This window comes from Hippopotamus amphibius, chromosome 11, assembly GCF_030028045.1.
Source record: "Hippopotamus amphibius kiboko isolate mHipAmp2 chromosome 11, mHipAmp2.hap2, whole genome shotgun sequence".
Taxonomy (NCBI): Eukaryota; Metazoa; Chordata; class Mammalia; order Artiodactyla; family Hippopotamidae; genus Hippopotamus; species Hippopotamus amphibius.
Window position 1 is genome coordinate 62594005 of NC_080196.1, and position 21648 is coordinate 62615652.

General features: G+C 46.6%; 1 protein-coding gene across 4 annotated transcripts in view; it reads right to left on the reverse strand.

The window, feature by feature from the left end:
- Positions 1-21648, reverse strand: part of FHOD3 (formin homology 2 domain containing 3) — a 475552-nt gene that overhangs the window by 31622 nt on the left and 422282 nt on the right. For all 4 annotated transcript variants that reach the window (XM_057698544.1, XM_057698543.1, XM_057698545.1 and 1 more), the window contains 4 exons: positions 11583-11765; positions 9810-9929; positions 8908-9069; positions 3017-3207 (listed from right to left, as the gene is read on the reverse strand). In XM_057698544.1, coding sequence (XP_057554527.1) covers positions 3017-3207; positions 8908-9069; positions 9810-9929; positions 11583-11765 — 656 coding nt within the window. The remainder of the gene's footprint in view (positions 1-3016; positions 3208-8907; positions 9070-9809; positions 9930-11582; positions 11766-21648) is intronic.

The following is a 21648-nucleotide window of genomic DNA, read 5'->3' on the forward strand; positions in this document are numbered from 1 at the left end:
TCCCCTACATACAAACCTTCAAGTTGCAAACTTTCAAAGATGCTAACACGCGTGCCGGCCCCTGTACGCCAGCTGTCGTACTGCACTACTGTACTTTTCAAGGTACTGCACTGTAAGATTAAAAACGTTTATTTTATGTGTTTGTTTTTTATGTATGTATTATTTGTGTGAAAAGTATTATAAAGCTATTACAGTACAGTACTATATAGCCAATTGTGTTAGTTGGGTACCTAGGCTAATTTTGTTAGACTTATGAACAAATTGGACTTACAAACAAATTGGATTACAAACGCACTCTTGGAACGGACCTCGTTCGTATGTAGGGGACTTACCGTGTATGTTTTGCAAATGGGGGAGTAATAAGCAGCAAGTTAAATGCACACCCGAAAAAAATTCAGATGCACATTTGAGAGGAACGACACTGGCGTTTCTTCAGAAGAACAAAGTGGGTATGCCTTTAGGGAGTACAACATATAAGGGATTTTTGTGGTTGAGACTGTAACTTTCATAGCACACGACCAGAAGGTCTTACGGTTATGAAGGGGCTGGTTCCCCTTATCAGTGTTGTGAGGCACAAGCCAAACGCCTCTGATCTGTCCCACGGTCCTGCCTTTTCCTCACGTGTGCCACTGAGTGGGGTGTCTGGGCCAGGACGGGGAGGGGTGGATTTGGGGCACCGGGAAGCCAGTGTGGGTGTTCACTTGTTTTCTGCCCATCTCTCCCCGAGGACTGCCAGGTCCTTGCTGTAGTTCTCCATGCCTCCCAGGAAGGCCCTCCTTCCCACTCACACCTGGTCCCCTCTGCAGTGTCTGCCGCGGTGTAACTGCAGCCCTGTATCTCCTTGGGAATTAGGGAGTGGGTTTGTATTTCCACAGAGTGGAACTGGCTGTCACTGCAGCAGCACAAAAGGGCAGGTTAATCTGCACGTTTGCACATCCAGAACAAGATGTCCTTTGCCAGGCAACAGTTTGAAAGTCAGGTTTTGCCTAAAGAGTACTGTCTACGTTCTTTTTTCTGCTCTTTTATTAAGAGGGCCCACTGCAGTCACTAAGGGAGGCCCATCAGACAGGAAAGAGAGGTGGAAGCGCCTGCTCCGTTAGCTCCATGACAAAGGGGAGCAGAGAAGGCGGGCGGCCAGGTGGGTGTCTCACAGTGAGCCTCAGGGACGCAGGTCACACACGAGCCATGAGCATCTGAGCAACCAGCTTACCGGGGAGAACAGGCCAGTGGAGCAAACACTGTATGCATTACACACATATAAGCACATGCCACATATATACACATACACACGTGTACACACATACACACACACTAGCTCAGGAACAGATGTATCACCAAACTGAGTTTAAAACTCTCCAGGAGAAGATGGTTACTGTGACCAGGCATAATAGCTTTACAAGACTTTCATAAAACTGCTCCAGTTTCCTGACATTCCAAATGGAAACTATTTGTTTATTTGAGTCGTTTTAAGCTGGAAATTGCTTGCATCACACAAAGCATGGAGGGCCAAAGCAGCTTACATTCTCCGCCTCCCCTTTTTAACCATGTTAAAAGCAGAGTGTACTTTGCTTTGAGTAAGAAATTTGACAAAATCTCTGATAAGATCCTCCCACCCAGAGGGCAGCTGTGAGGTCCTGATGAAGTACAGCGCGGGGGGTTTACAGTTGAACAACTTGAAATTCCAGAAGTACTGAGTAATGGATAGTCGTCAACCTGGAGGGAAGATTCTGTTCCCTATTCCTGTCCCGTCTCACATTTAAACACTACCCCTGCTCCCTCCAAAAAGTCTGGATCAGGACCCAGGAGGTATGATTACCCACGCGGCACATGACACAAGCTGGGAGAGGGCTCACAGGCAGACAAGGGAATGAGGTTTTATAAAAGTTCCGTACGGGTTCAAGAAAGATGAAGGAAGGAAAGAGAGGAGGGAGGGAGGGAAAAGAGAAAAAAATAAACAGAAAATGTGAACTGTCCAGGGATAAATGAAAATACCACATATCTGTTTAAAAAACAATAAAATACTCGAGCACAAGAGTGGAAGTGGGCTTGAAGCGCAGTTCTCTGGGGAAGGCCTGTGATTTAGATGCCCCGAGGGAGGGCTCCCTAACAGAGCTGCAATGAGGCCTGATTCAGCGGGTCTGCTATCAGAGCGCCTGCTCCAGGGAAACCACGGCCTGCAGGCCTGCACGTTGGCTCACCAAGGTGCAAGGCCCAGGACAGAGCACTCAGACCCCAGAGGCCAGAGTGAGGGACCTCCAACCATGTTCTGTGACAAAACAAAGGAGAAGAAAGTGGGGGATGTCTGGTAGGAAATGGCCTGACCCTGGAAGCTGGAAGATCCAGGCCTGGTGCTGCCCCCACTTACAGGGGAGACAGCCCTGGACAGCCCTGGAGCCGTCCCAGACCCCAGCCAGCCTCCCTGTAGGCAAGCAAGGCCTGGCACATCTCTGCTGTGCCTCGCAGGGGCCTCATGGATCCTGGGACTCTGAGGAAGGCTGGTCCAGAGGATGGTACCGATGCTGGGGCCCAGGCCACCTCCAGGCAGGCGGCAGCGCACAGCAGTCCTCCAAGAAGCAGGGAGTGAACGGTCTCAGAAGGCAGACTGTGGATGATATGGAGAAGGAACTTTCCTAACAAGTCAAGCTGCCTTGCAAGGATGTGTACTCTCTGCAGGCAGAACTGTTCAAACAGAGGCAGAGATGCAGGGGCCAACTTGCCAGAGATCTCACAGATGCAATTCCTGACCATGTAGGATTTTTAGATGACATTACCTCTGAGATTCCTTCCCCTCTCAAGATTCAATGCATTATAGTATTGTTGTGTTTGTGTGTGTGTGTGTGTGTGTGTGTTTGAGAAAAATTAAGTACTCATGAAGCAAACATGTCCATCAAAGGTACATGTGCTCTGTACCGAACTTACAGCACAATGCTTGTAAATTTAACCTTCAGGTCTTGGTTTGCAGAATATTTTCAACATGCCGTTACTGATGTTTGCATAAGCTCCTCAATCCACTCACCTGTTAATTATTCTTCTATGGACAATCTTTAAAATTATAATTCGCTCTGCACAGTCTTTTAGGAACTCTGACATTCGTTGTTTTAAAACTGGTTTCATTTCATGTTTTGCAATTGCCTTGAGGTGATCCCATGAAGCTTTGCACCGTCTCTCCATCTGACATAAATTATCCTGAAGCTGATCAAAGTCAACCTGAAAATCAAGAGTGAGAACATTACAAATGCACTGAAATAACCTGACATCAACCTGACCCCGGAAACTGAACTGCCTCCAGGAGGAAACAAACATCAAAACCCAATTTACATCTTGAAATACAAACATATTTATGGCCTAAAAATCAGCCACATATGCATTTGTCATTATCCTGACATCAAATTATTTAGTGATAAAACTTCTCCAAATGAACTCAATGCAGCGTCACCTTTTTTTTTTTTTTCCCCCGTATTTGGAAAGAAATCTCCACGTCTTCAGGAACTGTAAATTAAAATGTGATATCAAGGAACCCTAGTACAAGATGAACTGAGCAGATGTCTCATAAAATTTTTCAGAGCTCTCTTATTCTTTAGATATTTCACTTGAGGTTGGAGGAATGCACCATAGTCCTACATGGATGGCCTTCCTATGTTGGGGCCAGTTAAGGGGCTGCCAGCTCCTCTCCACCATGATCATTTTTACATTGTGTGACACGTTACGTTCTTTATGCACTCATTCCCTCATTCAAACAACATTCAGGGAGAAACTAGTGTGTGCCAGTCCCCCTCCCAGGTACGAAGAAGACACAGATCGATGCAGAATGAGACCAACTTGCTGTTCCCAAGGAGCTCATTGTACAGACAGGTGATTGCTGGACACTGAGGATGTACAGAACCCACCGGGCCTGTGTCTGGGTGAGTGTCAGGGTGTGTGGTCCACCCCATCCGCCAGCAGATGCAAACCACGTGTGCAAAGAACAGATGTGTCAGAACATTCACTATGCTCTTTGGGGAAGTGGGACCAATTTGGATAGACTGAAGTGGACTGAAATGAGGCTTTCTAAAAGAATGCTTTGATTGAATTTCTAGACTAAAAATTGTGGGAATCAGAGAGTTAGTGGTGAAATAATACACTTGAGGGTATTTAATGGAGGGAGATGTGAGATAGGGGAAAGAAACTGAGAAGACTAGGAGGGGAGGAAGAAATAGATAAAATGGTGAGCTGAAGGGAGGGGACAGAGATGGATGGAGAGTGGGAGATGGTGGGAAAGGGTGAGAGCCTAGCAAACAAAGGTCAGGAGGAGAAAGAGAAGGTGCGGAGAGGTGAGCCGCCACTGCTTAGACCCCATGACTGTGGTCACCAGAGCAGGGCTTGGAGGCGAGTGCCCAAGGGGACTGGCTGGAGTGACCTCAGCCCTCTAGCCCCACCCTGAGAAAGACAATGGAGGAGACCAAGTCAACAAAGGTTGATTCTGTGAGAAGATGTGTCACAGACAGCATGAAGATGTGCTGAGCATAGAAGATGCCCAGGGGACCAGGCGAGACATCACATGTCCTGGATTTCTTGGGTGCTACAGCGCCAAAAACAGAAGGCACGTTTAGGCAGAGGCCGGCGATTCAGGTAGGCGGCAGGGGTTGTGGGACTTTGAGAAAAATAATTTGCCTGAAAACAAAGGAATTCTGGATCCAGATTAGAAAAGGCTCTATTTTCCTATGATACAATGGAGCTGAGAAAAAAATCTAGCATTTATCTAAAAGAAAAAGAAATGCAGGTTTAGAAAAGAAGGACTGAAAAGTTCAAAGAATACGTCTAGAAAGGGACCCAGATGACCAGGGATTGACACGTAATATCTAAGAGGTCTAGGAGGTTTGAAGCCAGTTGTAACAGGTCTAATCATAGCATCTCCGTTTGTCCTCATTTGCATGTGGCAGTAACCTTGATCCACAAAATCTGTAATGACTTTAATAACTTGAATAACTTCAGTCAAGCTCAGAATGTACTGAGCAGCTTGGTACACTCAAACTAGGTGAAGCCTGCCCAGAACTGCAGTGGTCACGGAGCCGGTAGGCAGACACCATATAAGAGATGGTTTTCAGGGACGAGAACCCACTGTGAGCCTTTAAAGGTAGTTGCAGAAAAAAGTAACCTCACTGCCAATGGAAACCAGGTGGAGAGCCTTTGACCAAAAAGAGTTTGAGGGTGGAGCTGAATGTAGCGTCTTTGGAGGAGAGCTGGGAGGCTGCCTCAGCTGGTTGCACTGATGGAGCCACCATGATCTGAGTCTTCACAGTTATTTCATGGCCTCAGATTCTGTAACTGGCCCTGCTTCATGGGGGAGAAGCTGTTGCACAGAGAGGTTAAGGAACTTGTGAGAGGCCACACAGCCGGTTAGTGGTGGAGCTGGGATTTGAACCCACATCTCTCTGGCTCCCAACCATCACGCCTTAAGCCTAGGTTTGCCCCTAAAAAATTCCACCCGAGGGAAGATCTGGCCTGGCCTTCTGTTGTGAGAAGGAAGTCCTTGCCAGGAAGCCCTCTCCTGAGGCCTGCTCCACACAGGCCACCTTCCGTGTGCAGGAGGACACAGAGCTGTGCTGTGAGGCAGTCAAACCTTATCAAGTTAGTGTGCGGTGGATGGGCCAGATCAGGGACGAGAGCTGGGGCTGCAGAAGGGATGGGGTGGGGGAAACACACAGTGTGAGTAGTTTGGTGCTTTAACAGCATGTAGCAAATTCTTTGACACTCATTCCTTCAAAAGGTAAAGCCAAAGGGCTTCCCTGGTGGCGCAGTGGTTAAGAATCCGCCTGCCAATGCAGAGGACACAGGTTCAAGCCCTGGTCCAGGAAGATCCCACATGCCATGGAGCAACTAAGCCCACGAGCCACAACTATTGAGTCCGTGTGCCATGAGCCTATGCTCTACAACGAGAGAAGCCACCATGATGAGAAGCCCGCGCACTGCAACGAAGAGTAGCCCCCGCTCTCCACAACTAGAGAAAGCCCATGTGCAGCAATGAAGAGCCCATGCAGCCAATAAATAAATAAATAAATAAGTAAATTTAAAAAAATGTAAAGCCAAAAATCCTTCCCTTGGAATGTGAGCCAGCTTTAGTGACGTGGTTCCAATGAATAGAATGTAAAAGCTAGGTCATAAAAAGGGGAAAGCTTCTGCCTGGAGCTCTTGTGTGCTCTGTCTCGGATCACATACTTTAGAAAGGCCACCTGCTAAGTCATGAGGACACTCAAGCCCCAGGAGAGGCCCACATGGGAAGGAACTGAGTCCTCTAAGAACCAGCAGGTGAGTGAGCCACTGTGGGAAAAACTTTCCAGGCCCCAGTCGAGCCTTCAGATGATGACAGCCTCAGCTGACATGTTGACTGAAACCCCAGGAGAGAACTTGAGACAGAGCCACTCATGAAATACTGCTTCTTATGTCTGTTACGGGTTGAATTGTATCATGCCAAAATTCATGTGTTGAAGTCCCAACCCCCAGTACCTCAGAATGTGACCTGATTGGAAAATAGGGTCATTATGAGTGTAATTAGTTAAACTAGGATGAGGTCACACTGGAGTAGGGTGGACCCCAATCCAGTACAACTGGTATCCTTATAAGAAGGGGAAATCTGGATGCAGATCCACAAGGAGAACCCCATGTGACCGTGAAGGTGGAGACTGGGGTGATTTCCAGCAAACCACCAGAAGCTAGCAGACAGACATGGCACAGATTTCTCTCTCAGGAGGAAATGACCCCACCAACACCTTGATCTCAGACTTCTGGCCTCCAGAACTGTGGAACAAATTATTTCTGTTTTTCTAAGCTACATAGTTTGTGATACTTTGTTACAACAATCCTAGGAAACTAATACATTATCCTGAGCCACTAACTTTTGGAGTGATTTGTTACACAGCTATAGATAATGAATACATGCAGGTAAAATGAAAGGAAGGAGAGCCTGCACTGTCACCTGCCTCCACTCCTGAAGCCGTGGGGTCATCAGTGATCACACGTCATGGTTCTTTGAAAGCTAATCTGACTTGTCAGCACTCTGCACAAGCCTGTGAGGCCTCCCATCCCTCTAGGAGCAGCCACAGCTGTGCCCACCTCCTCTCATTTCCATCAGCCCCTGGGGGACACAGTTTTCCTCCAGATGCCAGAGTCACCTGCTCCTTGGGGTCTGCAGTGATGACACCCAAAGTTGACACACCAGGGGAGGAAATGAATGCAGCTGGGGCTGGGGTTCCCTGAAGCTGATTTTGTATCTGTCTACACAGAAGGGCCCCACAATGCCCCCAAAACTTCAGAAGTAAAGGCTAAGAAGTGGTGGTAGAAGTCCTCTTGGCTTCCTGTTGTAAGTCACATAGACCTAGGTCAACAGTCATCCTTCGTAATTGCAGAAGGTAAATGTGGAGAAGCAACCTGCAGTTCTGGTTTGTGTAGCCAGTCTTTAGGCAAGACAAGGCCTGATACTGAGGGGCCCCAGGGTAGCCACAGGGGGCCAGCCTGGTGTCAGGGCCCCTAGGCCAGGGCGACTTTCATCACAAGCAGGCTCCACCCAGCAGAAGGCCCTGGAAAGAACAAAGGACTATATGCAAAAAGGGAACTGATTTGTTCTTGGAAACAGGACCAAGGTGAAGGGGATCCAGAAGCCAGGCAGCCTCTATCTCAAGAATCACCCCTAACAACTGTCTTCTGGGAAGGTGCTCATGGCGGGTGGCACATTCAGAGGGGCTTTTTTGCCTTGGTTAGAATACTGAAGTAATATTTCAAAAGACTGCAGAACAGTGCCTGGCACAGAGTAAATATGGTAAGAGTGCCTGTGAAATAGAAAAGTCTGTCCACTCTCAGAGCTGTGGGGTTGCTGGCCGTGCCTGTTTCTGCCTCAAGGCAGGGCCACCGTCAGGCGGGCTCAGGGGCCCCAGGCAGTGGACCTGGCAGCTGCCAGCTCGAGGCAGGGTAAGGAGGGTCCCAGGCCCCAGGTCCACACAAGCCAACTCTGTGGGGGAAGGCAGACAGAGGGAGAGCTCCTCAAAGGGGAGGGGAACTTAACAAAGCTCCCCACCGCCCGCCTTTGTCCACCACAGTCTCTCCTGTTTTCATACCAGGCTCCAGTGTGTCTCAGAGCTAAATGATGTTCTGCTTTCAGCTCTTCAGCCGGTTGTATTTCTGGGAGTTTCCTCCTTTGCTCTATTGAAGCCCCTCTCTGTGAATTCCCTGTTGCTTCCAAGACCCTTACATCTCCCAGTTCTGCTGTGCTTGGGATCCCTCTGGGCTTATTTGGCCCCAGAGATGCTCCTGCAGCGGGACAGCTGGCTGTCCAGCTCTTACGACTAAACCATAAGCTCACAAAGATTTTAACTCTGCACTAAGTTTAAGAGCTTGCAGCTGAGGGGTCAGTGCTATACACTGTTTACAGCCCTATAAAACTGTTCCCTTGGTGTAAGATCACAGGCACGGCCAATCTGTGGGGGGCAGGGGGCAGGGGGCCAGGCGTGCCCTCGGTTTCCTGGCTCCACATCTCACTGCAGTGTCCTATGGAAGTTTCCGGAGGAGCCAAATTGCATCTTTTGGACATTTTTGCCCACCTCAAACCAGCTGGATGGTTTCACTGCTCTGGAGAAGGCAGCCTGGTGAGTAACGCGGCTGAACAGGGGACGTCGGGGTTAGGGCTGACCGGGGTGGCAGGCTTGCCGCACATACCTCAGCAGGAAAGAATCTGACGGAGGACCAGAGAGGGAAAAACGATCTCCAAAGTCCATTAGAAATGGCATGAGATGAGAGTTTTATTCACAAACTCTAGAGCAGGGGTGCAAGCAGCACGCAGGCGTTTTAGTGAACAGAGCCTGTGCTCTGCAGAGATGACGGACGCAGGGCCAGCCTCTGGGGGACAGGCACGCCCGCTCCTCCGAGCCCCGCACGTACCTTGGCTGACCTGGTGACGGCCCCGATCTCTGAGTACAGATCGGAGCTGTCAGGGAAGTTTTCCACCACCATGGTGCACACATGGTGGAGAAGAGACTGCTTGTGCACGGTGTCTTTGACTTCTGGAACCTTCTCGAGGTAGCTTAACTCAAACGCTTTGGCCTGTCGGGGAACATTAAATAAAAGACAGGAAGAACAATTTTTAAGCAGGCTCTTAGAAAGGTGCGAATGATTAGAATCAGTGCCCTCTTGGAGGAGCCCAATATTTAGTTCCTCTGTGACTGAAGCATCTCAGGCCACACGCTCCATCATCCCTAGCTGATCATACGTGGACCAGCCACCCAGGGAGTGAAATGAGCCTCCAGCCCTTTCCCACCATAGCCATCAGCCACGGGCTGTCCCAGGGCTCTGCTCCTAAATCAGGGTGCCAGGATGAGGGGGAAGAAGGCCGGGTTTCTGCCATTTAAGTAACTACAACTTCCCTCATCCCTTCCCTGCTGCTTTTCTACTTCCTGGCCAGAGATAGGCCATTTTTAAAAATAGTTTGTTTATAATATGTATGAGTACAAATATTTAAGTGATAAGCTCAGGGGAAAAAAGAGAAAAAGAAAAAAAACAGGGTAGAAGAAAATATCTCCAAAGTCAGTTTTGGGAGGAGCCAAGCTTCAGAAGGAATAATGTGCATATTTTTCTAAGTTTTCTTATGTATAGCAAGATGCAGGCTTGAATAAATAGGCGCTGATATTTTAAGGACAAAACTTGTAGATTTTCACCAAAAAAACCCACAAAAATCGTTTGTTCAATCGTGCTTTGGAGAACCAGAGGTACGACCTCCACTGGCAAGCGAAGGGCAGGGATTTTGTGATAAGGGAGGTAGGAGGAAAGGGATGGGGAAGACTTACATTGGTTCCATTTAGAAAGTTCCCAATGGCTAAGAGAGTAGACAGGATAAAGCCCAAGGTTTTATTGTTCTCCAACTGGTCTATTCCTTCCTTCAGGTCCAAAAGTGGTTCTGCCACTTCCTTTCAATTAAAAAAAAAGTTAGAAGAAGATGATAAGGAGAGTAAATTCTGGGCTTACTTTGTTCTCTTTAATTTTTGTACAAGGTCATTACCAGTGGATTTCTCCCATGTAAGGCAATCCCATGTGATGGGGACATGCTCCCAGGTGTGGAAAAGAACAGAAAGGCAGCAGGAGAAAGTCTAGCCCCAAAGTCTCCTCAGTGGAGACCACCTGGGTACCTGTGGCTCACAGGAGCCTGGTGACAAATGCTCTGTCTTCCCCTGTTCCTGCCTGTCTCCCAAGCTCAAGCAGGATACTCAGATCATACTTTCCTCCCATTCTCTCTTCCGACCATGGTTGATGTCAATGAAACTCTTCATCTGAATGTTCCTTCAGCATCTGAACCAGTCTTTCCTTTGCCTTTCTCCTCCCAGGCAGATGACACTGGAAACTGTGGCCTCACTGTCCCTGGACCCAGACCTCCTAAGCTCCCCTCTAGGCAATCTGTGGCTGGCCACCCCTTGGCCTGGGGTACTGTCCAGAAGGCCACCATCCTCATTACTCCAATTGCCTTCATAACTCCCACTCTCTCAGACATCTAGCCTGCTCTGTAGCAGCTAGCCTCATGGCCTCGGTCTCCCCTTCCCTTTGTCTTGCCGTTCTGTAACCACCCCCACCTCAGCATCCCCACTGAGGCTCTCCCCCAGCATGGACCCTCAAAGCCAGAAGCTTCAGCTTCATTCTCTCCAGCCTCACTTCTGCTAGGCAGGCCCTACCAGTCCCCAGCCAAGGCTGACTCGATGATCTGTTTCCTCCGTGAAGTTACCTTACTTTTCTACAGAAAATCACCTGAACATGCTGACTGGTTTTGCAACCACGTCACCGTAGAAGTCCTAGACTTCTTCAGCTGTGTCCGATTCTGGAATGAATTCAAATATACAGTTTCTCCTGAAGCACCCTAAGCTCACTGCTACCTGTCTGGCTCTCAGTAAGGACTGTGCCCCCTCCATTGGAGAAAGAGGAAGACCAGACAGCCTCTCCACCTCCTCCGGGCACTTTCTCTCAGTCGAGCTCACCTCCAGCTCACCATCCATCCCTCCCTTGTCCTCTCCACTGGTTCCTCCTGCTCAGCCTGCTTGGATACTCACCTTGCACCCATCTAGAGAGGACACCTGCTTCTTTCACTTTCTACTCAGGATGAGTCTCCCCACACCTTCACTGTCAAGGTCCCTTTGCCTCTACTCTTCTCTCAACCTCCTGAAATCAGTCATCTTAGATTTTCTACTGAGATCCTCTTTTAAAGGGACCCAATGACCCAAACAGCCAATGGCAGTGAGGTGACCATCATCAGAGAGAAGGATTACAAGTCATTTTCCATAGTGTGTCTTTCTGTATTGTCTAAATATTCTACAATGAGCATATAGAGTCAGAAGAACATTTAATATACATTTTTTTAACCAGTCACGTATCTGAGACTGGTGCCAGGCACACACTTTAGAATAAGCCCTCACTGGTAGGCTGCTCTTCACTCAGTGTAGACACGACCCCATCACAATCAACTCACCCTTCAAACCCTGTCTCGGGAATGATACTTCACTATGTTCACCATTAAAAAAATGTAGTTTCCCAACCTGGTGATGGAGGACAGTCTGCCTCTCCTCCTAAGTGCTTACCTTTTCTGTGGTTTCGTAATCCATCTTGAAGGCCCAGAGGTGGAGCCGAGCTGAGAGCTCGCTGATGGAGGAGAGGGTGAGGAGGAACTGCTCCGCGCTGCCCAGGGGCACCTCCGGGCTGGCCAGCTGCGCCTCCTGGATTTTCTGCTTCTCCTCTTCAGTGGGAATCATGGTTAGAATTTTCTGGAAAGATGGAATGATATAGAATATTCTTAGTGATGGACTCTTTGATGGTTCCAAATTCATACGGTAATTTTCCAGTCAGGTAGTAAAGATACTCTGTTGTCAGTGCTCTTATCATACACAGGTGTTTAGAGAAGAAAAGCCCTATGTAGCAACTAAATTCACATTCATTTGTTTTAACAGTCTTTCCTCTCTCTCTTTAAATCTCCTGTTTCATATGCAACTTGCCCCCAATTTTCTGGGTGAAGGATATTCTAGGCAAGAAAGAGGGATGGGAGGTGAGAGAAAGGAAAAAGACTCAGACGGAAAATTAGAGAACAGCTCCCTGTTGCCTAGGAAACAGAGTAAAACCTGTCATGAATATATGCTTCTCATGGATTAATTTAAGAGCTTATAAACATAAATCATTTTCAAAGAGTTCAGATTGACTTTAGTACATGGACCATATTATAATTATAACTGTTTCAAATATTTAAACTATATTCCAAATTTATATAGAAATTAAAACATTTTATCATCAAACTCAAGTCTGAATGAGGAAAACAGTGATGATGGTACTCATAGAGAGTGATACTTACTGCTAATGGAAAGAGTACTGCTTTCTGCTTTTATTTGTTTCTAGTAAAAGTCAAGTGTGGAAGGCAGAGGAAGCAAACAGGCATCAGAAGGGTTATGATTCTTATAAGTTCACATTCCTTACTGATTACATTTTAAAAGAAGGTAAAAATTCCCATCACGTGACACTTCACATATCACATTACTAAAGGGAAGGTGTCATTATTTTCCTCTCATTTATCAAATGAGAATCTCAAAGCAAAGAAATACATATGGTGCCATTCTAGTAACTTGCATTAATTCATTAATTCTAAGTGGCTTTGGTTACTGCTCTCCAATAGCAACCATCTGGATAAAATGTGGGAAGGAGTTCCGGTTCTGGGGGAGATGTTATGAGTAAGCACACTTCACCCTGTTTGTCACACTGAGTGCAACTATACACCCTGGACAGCAGGCATGGAGCAGCTACTCAAAGGCTTAAAAAAACAGATGGTGGTAGGTGGATTGGAGAAGAAGACCAGAACTGAAAGTTCAACTGAACTGGTAATGAGTTGACCATTTTCCCTTTGGTATTCCCCAGCCTGGGCTCAGGGAGCCCAAAATCTGGAAGAAAGTATCAGGTGCAGACAGAGAGAACTTCAGAGGTGCCCTCTAGTTCTGACTCAAGGTATGGGAAAGGGTCTCCTAGCGGTTGGCATGTCCTAAAACTCAGACAAAGGGAACATTCCTCTCCAATCAGTGGAGCTGTGGTCCCAAGAGGTGGGGCAAACTCCTTCTGCTTTTCTTCTGTCTTTATCTTCCCCCACTTGGCCCCAGACATGGGCACAGGTATAGCAAGTGTGTGGCAACGTGAAGTAACTAAAGCCCCAGCTTTCACTGGAGGACTAAAGAGGAAGGTCCCAGAAAGCCAGAAAGCAGTGAGGAGGTCATGAAAAATGGAAAGCCTGAAACGCAAGGGCACAAAGCTGTTTAGGAACTTCTGAGCTTCTCCTTGAGCTGCTCATGTGTGAATCTGACCTTCAACAGCACTTCAAAGACTTTGAGACCTGAACCGGTCTTCAAAAACTTTGAAAACTGAGCTGACACTGAAAAAACAGTCTACAGAAGGTGGGTCAGAATCTGTGACTTGAACTCAAACAGGTAGAATCTGTGGCTTGAACTCAAACAGGTGATGGAACAATTCTCAATCCTTTTTTTGAAACCAGAATGGTCCTGATACAAAAACTAGACAAAAATAGTATACGAAAAGAGAACTACATACCAATATCCTGATGAATCAGATGCAAAAGTCCTTAACAAAATATTTTAAAGTATATAAATAAATGCCAATATATTAAGATATATAAATCTGTTGCTATATTTTATATAGCAATATATTTAAAAATAACCACAAGGTTGATTCAGTATGAAAAAAAAATCAATCGATGCAATTAATCTACCGGATTAACAGTGTGAAGAAGAAAATTCACACAGTCATTTCAACTCATGCAAAAAAATTTTTGATAAAATTCAATTTCTATTCATGACAAAAAACTCTCAGCGACCCAGTCACAGAAGGAATTTCCCTCACTTGATAAGTGACCTTAATAAACCACCTACAACTCACTTTATACTTAATGGTGACAGAATGCTTTCCCTCTAAGACTGGGAACAAGACAGGGTACCCACTTTCACTATTCCTATTTAACATTGTGTGGAAATCCCAGCCACGTACGTAAACATTTAAAAATACATACAGATTGGAAAGGAAAAGATAAAACTGTTCCTCTGTTCCTATCACAGATGGCATAATTGTCTACACAGAAAATTTTGAGGAATCTACAAAAAACTTATGAAACGATGAGTTAAACAATGTTGCATGATATGAGGTCAAAGTACAAAAATCCATTTTATTTCTATACATTACTAGTGAGCAATTACAAACTGAAATTTTTAAAAAATACTATTTACAATGAAATACTTGGGTATGACTCTAAGAAACACGTGTAGGATCTGCATGTGGAAAGTAGAAAATGCTGATGAAAGCAACGAAATATGATCTAAACACATGGGGGGGTGAACTGTGCTCACACGGAAGGACTCAACATAGTTGTTAGTCTTCCCAAAATTGATGTATAAATTTAACTCAATTCCAGTCAAAATAGCATGATTTCAGTGGATATAGACAAGCTGATTCTAAAAATTGTATGGCAAGGCAGAGGACCAATATAGTCAAACCTAAGTAATTTTGAAAAAGAACAGCCTTGGAGGAGTCACACCACTTGACTTTAAGACCTACAATATAGCTGCAGTATTATTACAGTGTGGCATGGGCTGCAAGGTAGACGCACAGATCAGTGCGACAAAACGGGGCATCCAGAAATAGACTGCAGAAATATGGCCCAGTGATTTTGACAGAGGTGTGAAGGCAGTTCAGTGGACAAACGGTAGTGTTTTCAACAAAAGGTGTCAGACCAACTGGAATCCTTATGCAAAAAAGTGAGCCTCAACTTAAACCTTCCACCTTCTACATAGGTTAACTCAAAGGGGATCACAGATCTACAAGTAAAAGGTAACACTGCAAAACAGGAGAAAATCTTTGAGACACAGGTTATGCAATGAACTCTTAAACATGATACCAAAAAAGAACAGGTTGATACATTAATCTTCATCCAAATTAAACACGTTTTCTCTGTGAAAGACACCGTTTAGAGAATGAAAACACGTTACAGTTCCTCAAAAGATTAAACACAGAGTTATCACAGGACCCAGCAATCCCATTTGTATTTGCCCTAGAAAAATTAAAACCTGTGTTCACACAAAAACTTGTCCCGAGTATTTGTAGTAGCTTTATTCATAACTGCTATGAACTGGACCAAGCTAAACATTCTTCATTGGGTGAACAGATAAACAGCTAGTGGTACATCCCTAGAGCATCATGATACTCAGCAACACAAGGGACCCACCGTACATACATTTTGCAACTTAGATGAATCCCAAAGGCATCGATCATGCTGAGTAAAAGAAGCCAGTCTCAAAAGCTTACTCATTGTATGACTCCATGTATGCGACATTCTCAAAAAGACAAAACCAGTGATGAGAATTGATCAGTTGTTACCAAAGGCTAGAGGTGGGTTAAGGGTATGACTAGAATGGGACAGCACAAGAGCTTGTTTGGGAGAAGGGACTGTTTTGAAACTTGACTACAGTGGTCATTGCATGAATTTATATATGTTTTAAAACTCAATAGACCTGGACCCCCCCAAAAAAGTCAATGTTACTCTATTTTAATTAAAAAAAAAAAAGAAAATAAAAGACTGGACACTTGACACCATAATCACCAAACATGCAGATATTTACAATTATGCCTTGGGATGTATCTGGGTGGGGTAACAGTTCTCCTGGGCTTCTGAGAGTGTTATCAGGGAGGGCTGTCTCAGGAGTTCATCAGAAGCCAGTGATGCCAAACTGTATTGAAGACATGTTTTGGGCTGTGGTCAGAATGAGGTCACAGGTGGTGAGCCCTAGATACCTCTTCTTCCAACATCCTCTTCATCACGGCCCCAAACACAGACTACGTGCAGGGAATGGGGCATCGGGGAGATGCTCAGTGTCGGTGCTCCTTGTTCTCCCACATGCTGATGCTATTGATCCCACCTGCCCACACCCAGGGCGTTTAAAAAGGACCAAAACAATCCAAACAGATGTCACTTCTTCCAAAACCCCCAGCATCTGAACTCAACTGGTTTTCAAAAGAAAAACGTAACTAAGAATTTGTATTTTAATTTTCTTAATGCTCAAATTGTTTTAAGCATGTACAAGAATTCCAAAACACAAAGTTGTCAACACTTTTCCCCCTTCTTCAGAAGGCATTTTCCTGTGATGATTACTGTTGCTTTTTCCCTTTGGGAAAGTAATCAAACACTGTTACTTTTGTTTTTCACTTCACTGACTAATTTAAACCATTTGTTCACTATTGAAGATTTATGAGGTTGCCATCTGCTACTTTATTTTACTTTTTTTTTTTTTTACACATCACTGGCAATAAAAATAGCCCTACCATACGGAGATAGCATGTCAATGCTATCTCTTATGAGGTGATGGCCCCTTTCTTCCATGAGCAGATGATAAGGGAATGAGCATACTTCAATTTGCTCTTTACCATGTCAGTAGATTTACTGATGATTCTGTGATGACCATTTTGTTTCACAGGGAGAAAAACATCAAAAGGGACCATGACACAATAATCTCAGAGTTTTTTTGCTTTCTTCCAGACAGTGTTTCCCCAGCACTGCTTTAAGTACGCTTGCTTTTGCATCTGAAAATCGTATTTCAGAGAAAAATGCATGCCTTATTTTTTATGGACCCAAATGCTTCAGGGTTTGGCCATCTCATTCACCTGCAGATGAGACCATAATAAGTAATTCTCGAGTCTTGTGAGTTCTGAACAGAACTCTGGCTGTGACTCTGAATGAGACTCTAACAGCAGACAGTTGGAGCCTTTGTGGCTGAGGCTGGTTTAAATGCAGCTTGCAGCCTCATGAGACAATGGCGTTCTATTCATGCACTTAATCTCAGTGAGGGACTTTTTTTTTTTTTTTTTAATTAACTTCTCAAGGTTAAAGGTTAACTTCTCAAGTTTCTCTCTTGATTGTATCTTCTTTCATTCCTGTGATTATTCAGTGAGGCATGTAAGGCAGAAATTATGCACCAAGTTTACAGATGAAGATGAAGTGCCTGAAGCCAGGCTGGATCAACCAAGGCAGAGCTGGAGAACCACCTAGGGGCCCCTACTTTCCAGCACCACCTCCATGTTCACGGTGATTCCACAAACTACCAGTGTGGCTAAAGTGCCCAGTCACCGGGACATTCTGGTTCCTGGCACTGTGGACCCACTGACCTGCTCCTGCACTCAGGTTCATCTGAGCATGTCCAGTGCTCACTCGGACTCGCAGATGGGGCTCCCCAACACAGACTGCTTGAAGAGATGCTGTACTTTTGTACAGGTGGCCAAAGGGAACTTCTGTTTCTAGGATGCTGACTGGCCTGGCAGCCAAGCAGGGCCAAGTTAAATGTTGGTTAGGATCATTCAGTTGGGTTACCCTCTGAGTAGATACAGACTCTCTAAAAATGAGAAAAGCAAGGGAGAAAGACAAAACCCTTCCTGCTTCCATTTGTGATACCTCAGTGATGTTTTCCTTCGGAAAACATCATTAATACTACTTAGACGTGGCCCCAAATCATATTCTAAGTTTAATATGCTTATGAAAAACTACTTCCTAATGAAGTTAGTTAATTACTCCCATGGGTTTTCATAATGAACCAGATACAGAACAGCGGGTTGCCAAGCAGGATGTCAGTGAATACATCCTAATCATGTCTGGGTACACAGAGGTTTCAAATGGCCCCATTAAGCCATGGTGCCACGCTACAGGGCCTGCGTCCAAGAAGCAGATGATTTGGCAAAAGGCCGTTTGGGCATAAGCTGGAAATCATATTAGTAAAGATCTGTAAGGACATGACTTCCATCTCTTCTCGGCCCTGATTTAACTCTTGAACAACAAGCTAAGACAGTAACCTCTGGGGGACTGGCTCTGCACATGGAGGAGACCATCCCTGCCCCTCAGGCCCCTGAGATCAGTAGCCAGAGACAGCAGGTAACAGCTGGGAGGGCCTGGGTTCCATGTTCCCCACGAGGACTGGTTTCTGCTGGACTCTTCTCAGCTACAACTGACAAGAGCTGAAAATACACACAGTCTCTGGATTCACCCAGGTGGCTTCAGGTGAAGCGTTCTCAGTCAGGGTGCTTCTGTCCCCAGGGTACGTTTGGCAAAGTCTAAGAGACGTTTTTGCTTGTCATCACTGGGGGGTGCCACTGGAATCTATGGGCAGAGGCCAGTGATGCTGCTGAACACCCTGCAATGCACAGGGCAGCTCCCACAATAAAGAACTGTCCAGCCCAGAATGGCAATAGTGCCACAGTCGAGAACTCCTGCTTTCAATGAGAACCATGGTAAAAAAGTGTAACTCCATGTCTCGTGACTATATATGAATTTACTGAGGACTCGTGACACAACAAACTCTAGGAAGGGTTAGGTAGGTAGTGTTTTCTGTGGCTGCATGATCTCACCATACATCATTTCATACACCAGCTACTCCCGGAGGAAAACCGTAGGCAGCACTGTGATGCAAACTGTGTAGCCTCGTGTGTCTTCTTATTCCCCTTTCAGATTCCCTCTTATTATTTTCTTTCTTTTTTTTTTTAAATATATTTATTTATTGGTTTATTTTATTGGCTGTGTTGGGTCTTCATTGCTGCACACGGGCTTTCTCTAGTTGCAGCGACGGGGGGCTACTCTTCATTGTGGTTCATGGGCTCCTCATTGTGGTGGCTTCTCTTGTTGTGGAGCACAGGCTCTAGGCATGTGGGCTTCAGCAGTTGTGGCACATGGGCTCAATAGTTGTGGCTCACAGGCTCTAGAGTGCAGGCTCAATAGTCGTGGCACACGGGCTTAGTTGCTCTGCGGCATGTGCTATCTTCCTGGGGCAGGGATTGAACCCGTGTCCCCTGCATTGGCAGGCGGATTCTTAACCACCGCACCCCCTAGGAAGTCCCCCCACTTATTATTTTCGATGGGTGAGCCCAGGTCCAGAGAACACACCTGGACCAGCCACCCCCAGGGCTGGCCCATGGATTGCACTTCAGACTCAGGCTCTAGAAACCGTATTTCTGCTCGACCTCTTACTGGCTTGTGAGCTTGGGCACAGACAGGCTAATGCTGGAACTCACCCACTTCCTCTTCAGGATGAGGAGCATGACACTGCGGACCTCGTAAGGTTCTGAGGGGCATCTGTGGGAAGCTGGACCAGGAGGAACCCTATGAAAGTCAAGTTCAGTGCTGTGCTGCTGCGCCTACACCTGTCATCACATCATGACTGTTCCTACCACCATTCCTTCCTGGATCAACAAGGTGCTCAGCGGGAGACCAGTCAGAAAAGGAAAAAGTAATTTGGTTCATTCTAAAATCTAAGTAGCTTATTGTATCTAAAACTTCCTCCACCCAGGGAGACTCGCATTTCAGGAAAGAACAAAGGCAAAACCAAAGGACTCTACCGCTCCTGATGGACTTTCAAGTTCTCATGGCAAGAAGGGGAAATATTTTTAAAAGGGGAAGGTGTCATTTTTTCCTTCAATCCAGCTGGCCCTGGCTGCATGTGAAGCCTCGTCTAAATGTGTATGAGTCTGAAGCTTTTATACTCTTTAAAAGGTCCTGTGAAGTAAACGGGATGGCCAGAACACGTGCTAGGGCTACCACGCTGTCTGTCCTACGTGAGACAATTTGCACTCGGTTCATCCTGCATGGCAGCCCCCACCTGCCCAACGGACAGCCACGGCCCTTCTCCCTTGCTGCTCTGGGGGTCCCGGGTGGACCTGCCTCACACGGAGGCCGGGCCTGCCCCCTTCTTTCTGTCTGGCAGCTGCCTCGGTGTCCCTCTCTAAACTCACCTGCTGTCACCTGCTCTCTCCTCTATACCCTGCCTCCAGTCTGCCACGTGCCCTCACTCCCTGGATGTGCTGACTTGCTGTGCTGCATGGGCTCGGGCTCCACTTCCTCTCCAGCCAGAGGGACGTGCATTTCCCTCGTCATACCTGCTCCTGGCACGAGCTGTGTGTGTGCTTCTCAGGGCAGAGCTGCTTAGGCCTTGTACTGGTTTCCTAGGTTTGCCCTAAAAAAGCATCGCAAACGAGAGGGTTTCAAACAACAGAAATTTATTCTCTCACAGTTTGAGAGACTAGAAGTCTAACATCAAGATGTCAGTGGGGCGATGCTCTTTCTGAAGACTTGAGGGGAGCATCTTTCCTTGCCTCTTCCTCGCTTCTGTTAGTTGCAGGTAATCCTTGATGTCCCTTGGCTTGCAAACACATCCTATCATCCATCCATCTATCTATCTATCTATCTATCTATCTATCTATCTATCTATCTATCTATCATCTATCCTGCGCCAGGTCTTAGTTGCGGCACATCTATCTATCTATCTGTCTATCATCTATCATCTATCCTGCGCCAGGTCTTAGTTGCGGTGCGAGGGATCTTCGTTGCTGCGTGTAGGATCTTCATTGCGGCAGGCGGGATCTAGTTCCCTGACCAGGGATCGAACCCAGGCCCTCTGCATTGGGAGCACAGAGTCTTAGCCACTGGACCACCAGGGAAGCCCACACATCCCTCCAATTTCTGCCTCTGTCATCACATGGTGTTCTGCTCTGTGTGTCTCCCTGTGCGTCCTCTGTGTTCACATGCCATTGCCCTCTCTGTGTCTATGTCCAAACTTCTCTCTTCTTAGAAGGATATTGGCCAGTGAAGTAGGACCCACCCTAATCTAGGATGACCTTATCTTAATGTGATCACGTCTGCAAAGACCCTGTTTCCAAATAAGGTCACATTCTGAGGTTCTAGGTAGGCATGGATTTTGAAGTTTGTATTCAATCTGGTATAAACCTCTAGGAACATGGCTTCTCCTGTGGAGGCCTCTTCTTTCCAAAGCACAAAGGCAGGCCTGCCCGCCTGGGTTCGGGCACCACTTTGCCCCACACCCCCTTGCCTCCTCCCGCACTCAGGGCCAGGGGTGCATCTGGTACAGCCCCCCAGGCCTTCCTCACTTCCGACTCTCCTGCCAAAGCCCGCTCCCCCTCGCTGCAGCCAGCCTTCGTTGGCTTCCTTCACTCTCGAATCTTTCAAATCAGACTGTGTGTAAGGCACCTCAAGTATGGAAAGGCTTTAAAGGAATCCAGGGCTCCTTGCCAATAGGAGGATGGCGTGGGTGTCACCCAAAGTCACGAAGCAGTGTCCTCAGATCCCCACTCTGACCCAGTGGGCCCCCAGGCCATCAACCCATCTGTAGGAATCTGTGGGCTGAGCCATTGGCTCTACTCACTTTTTCTCTGTTATAAGAACAGGAGATTTAATTTCCTACAAATGGGCACCAGCCCACAGCGAAGGGCGAGCAGGGCCTGGTGGAAGGGCACTGGACTGCGGCAGAGCAGGAAAGCTGTGGCGCCAGCTGGGCCACCTACCAGCCATGTCGTCACAGCCAAGGCGCCCGACCTCTCCCTGCTTCTGCCACTTGGATTAACAAATGCTGCAGACTCAGCTGGCTTGGGTTCTCCAGCTGATCAAATGAAACCCATCCCTGCACACCCAAAAGGCACCGAGAGAAACAGCCATGTACACGGAGGTGAGCACGCACGGATCATCCGACTTTTAAGACTGTTCATTAAGCGTACGTGGTTTGAAATGATGTGAAAGAAAGCATCCCAGTCCCCTGTGGAGGCTGTCAAATTCTTCTTCCA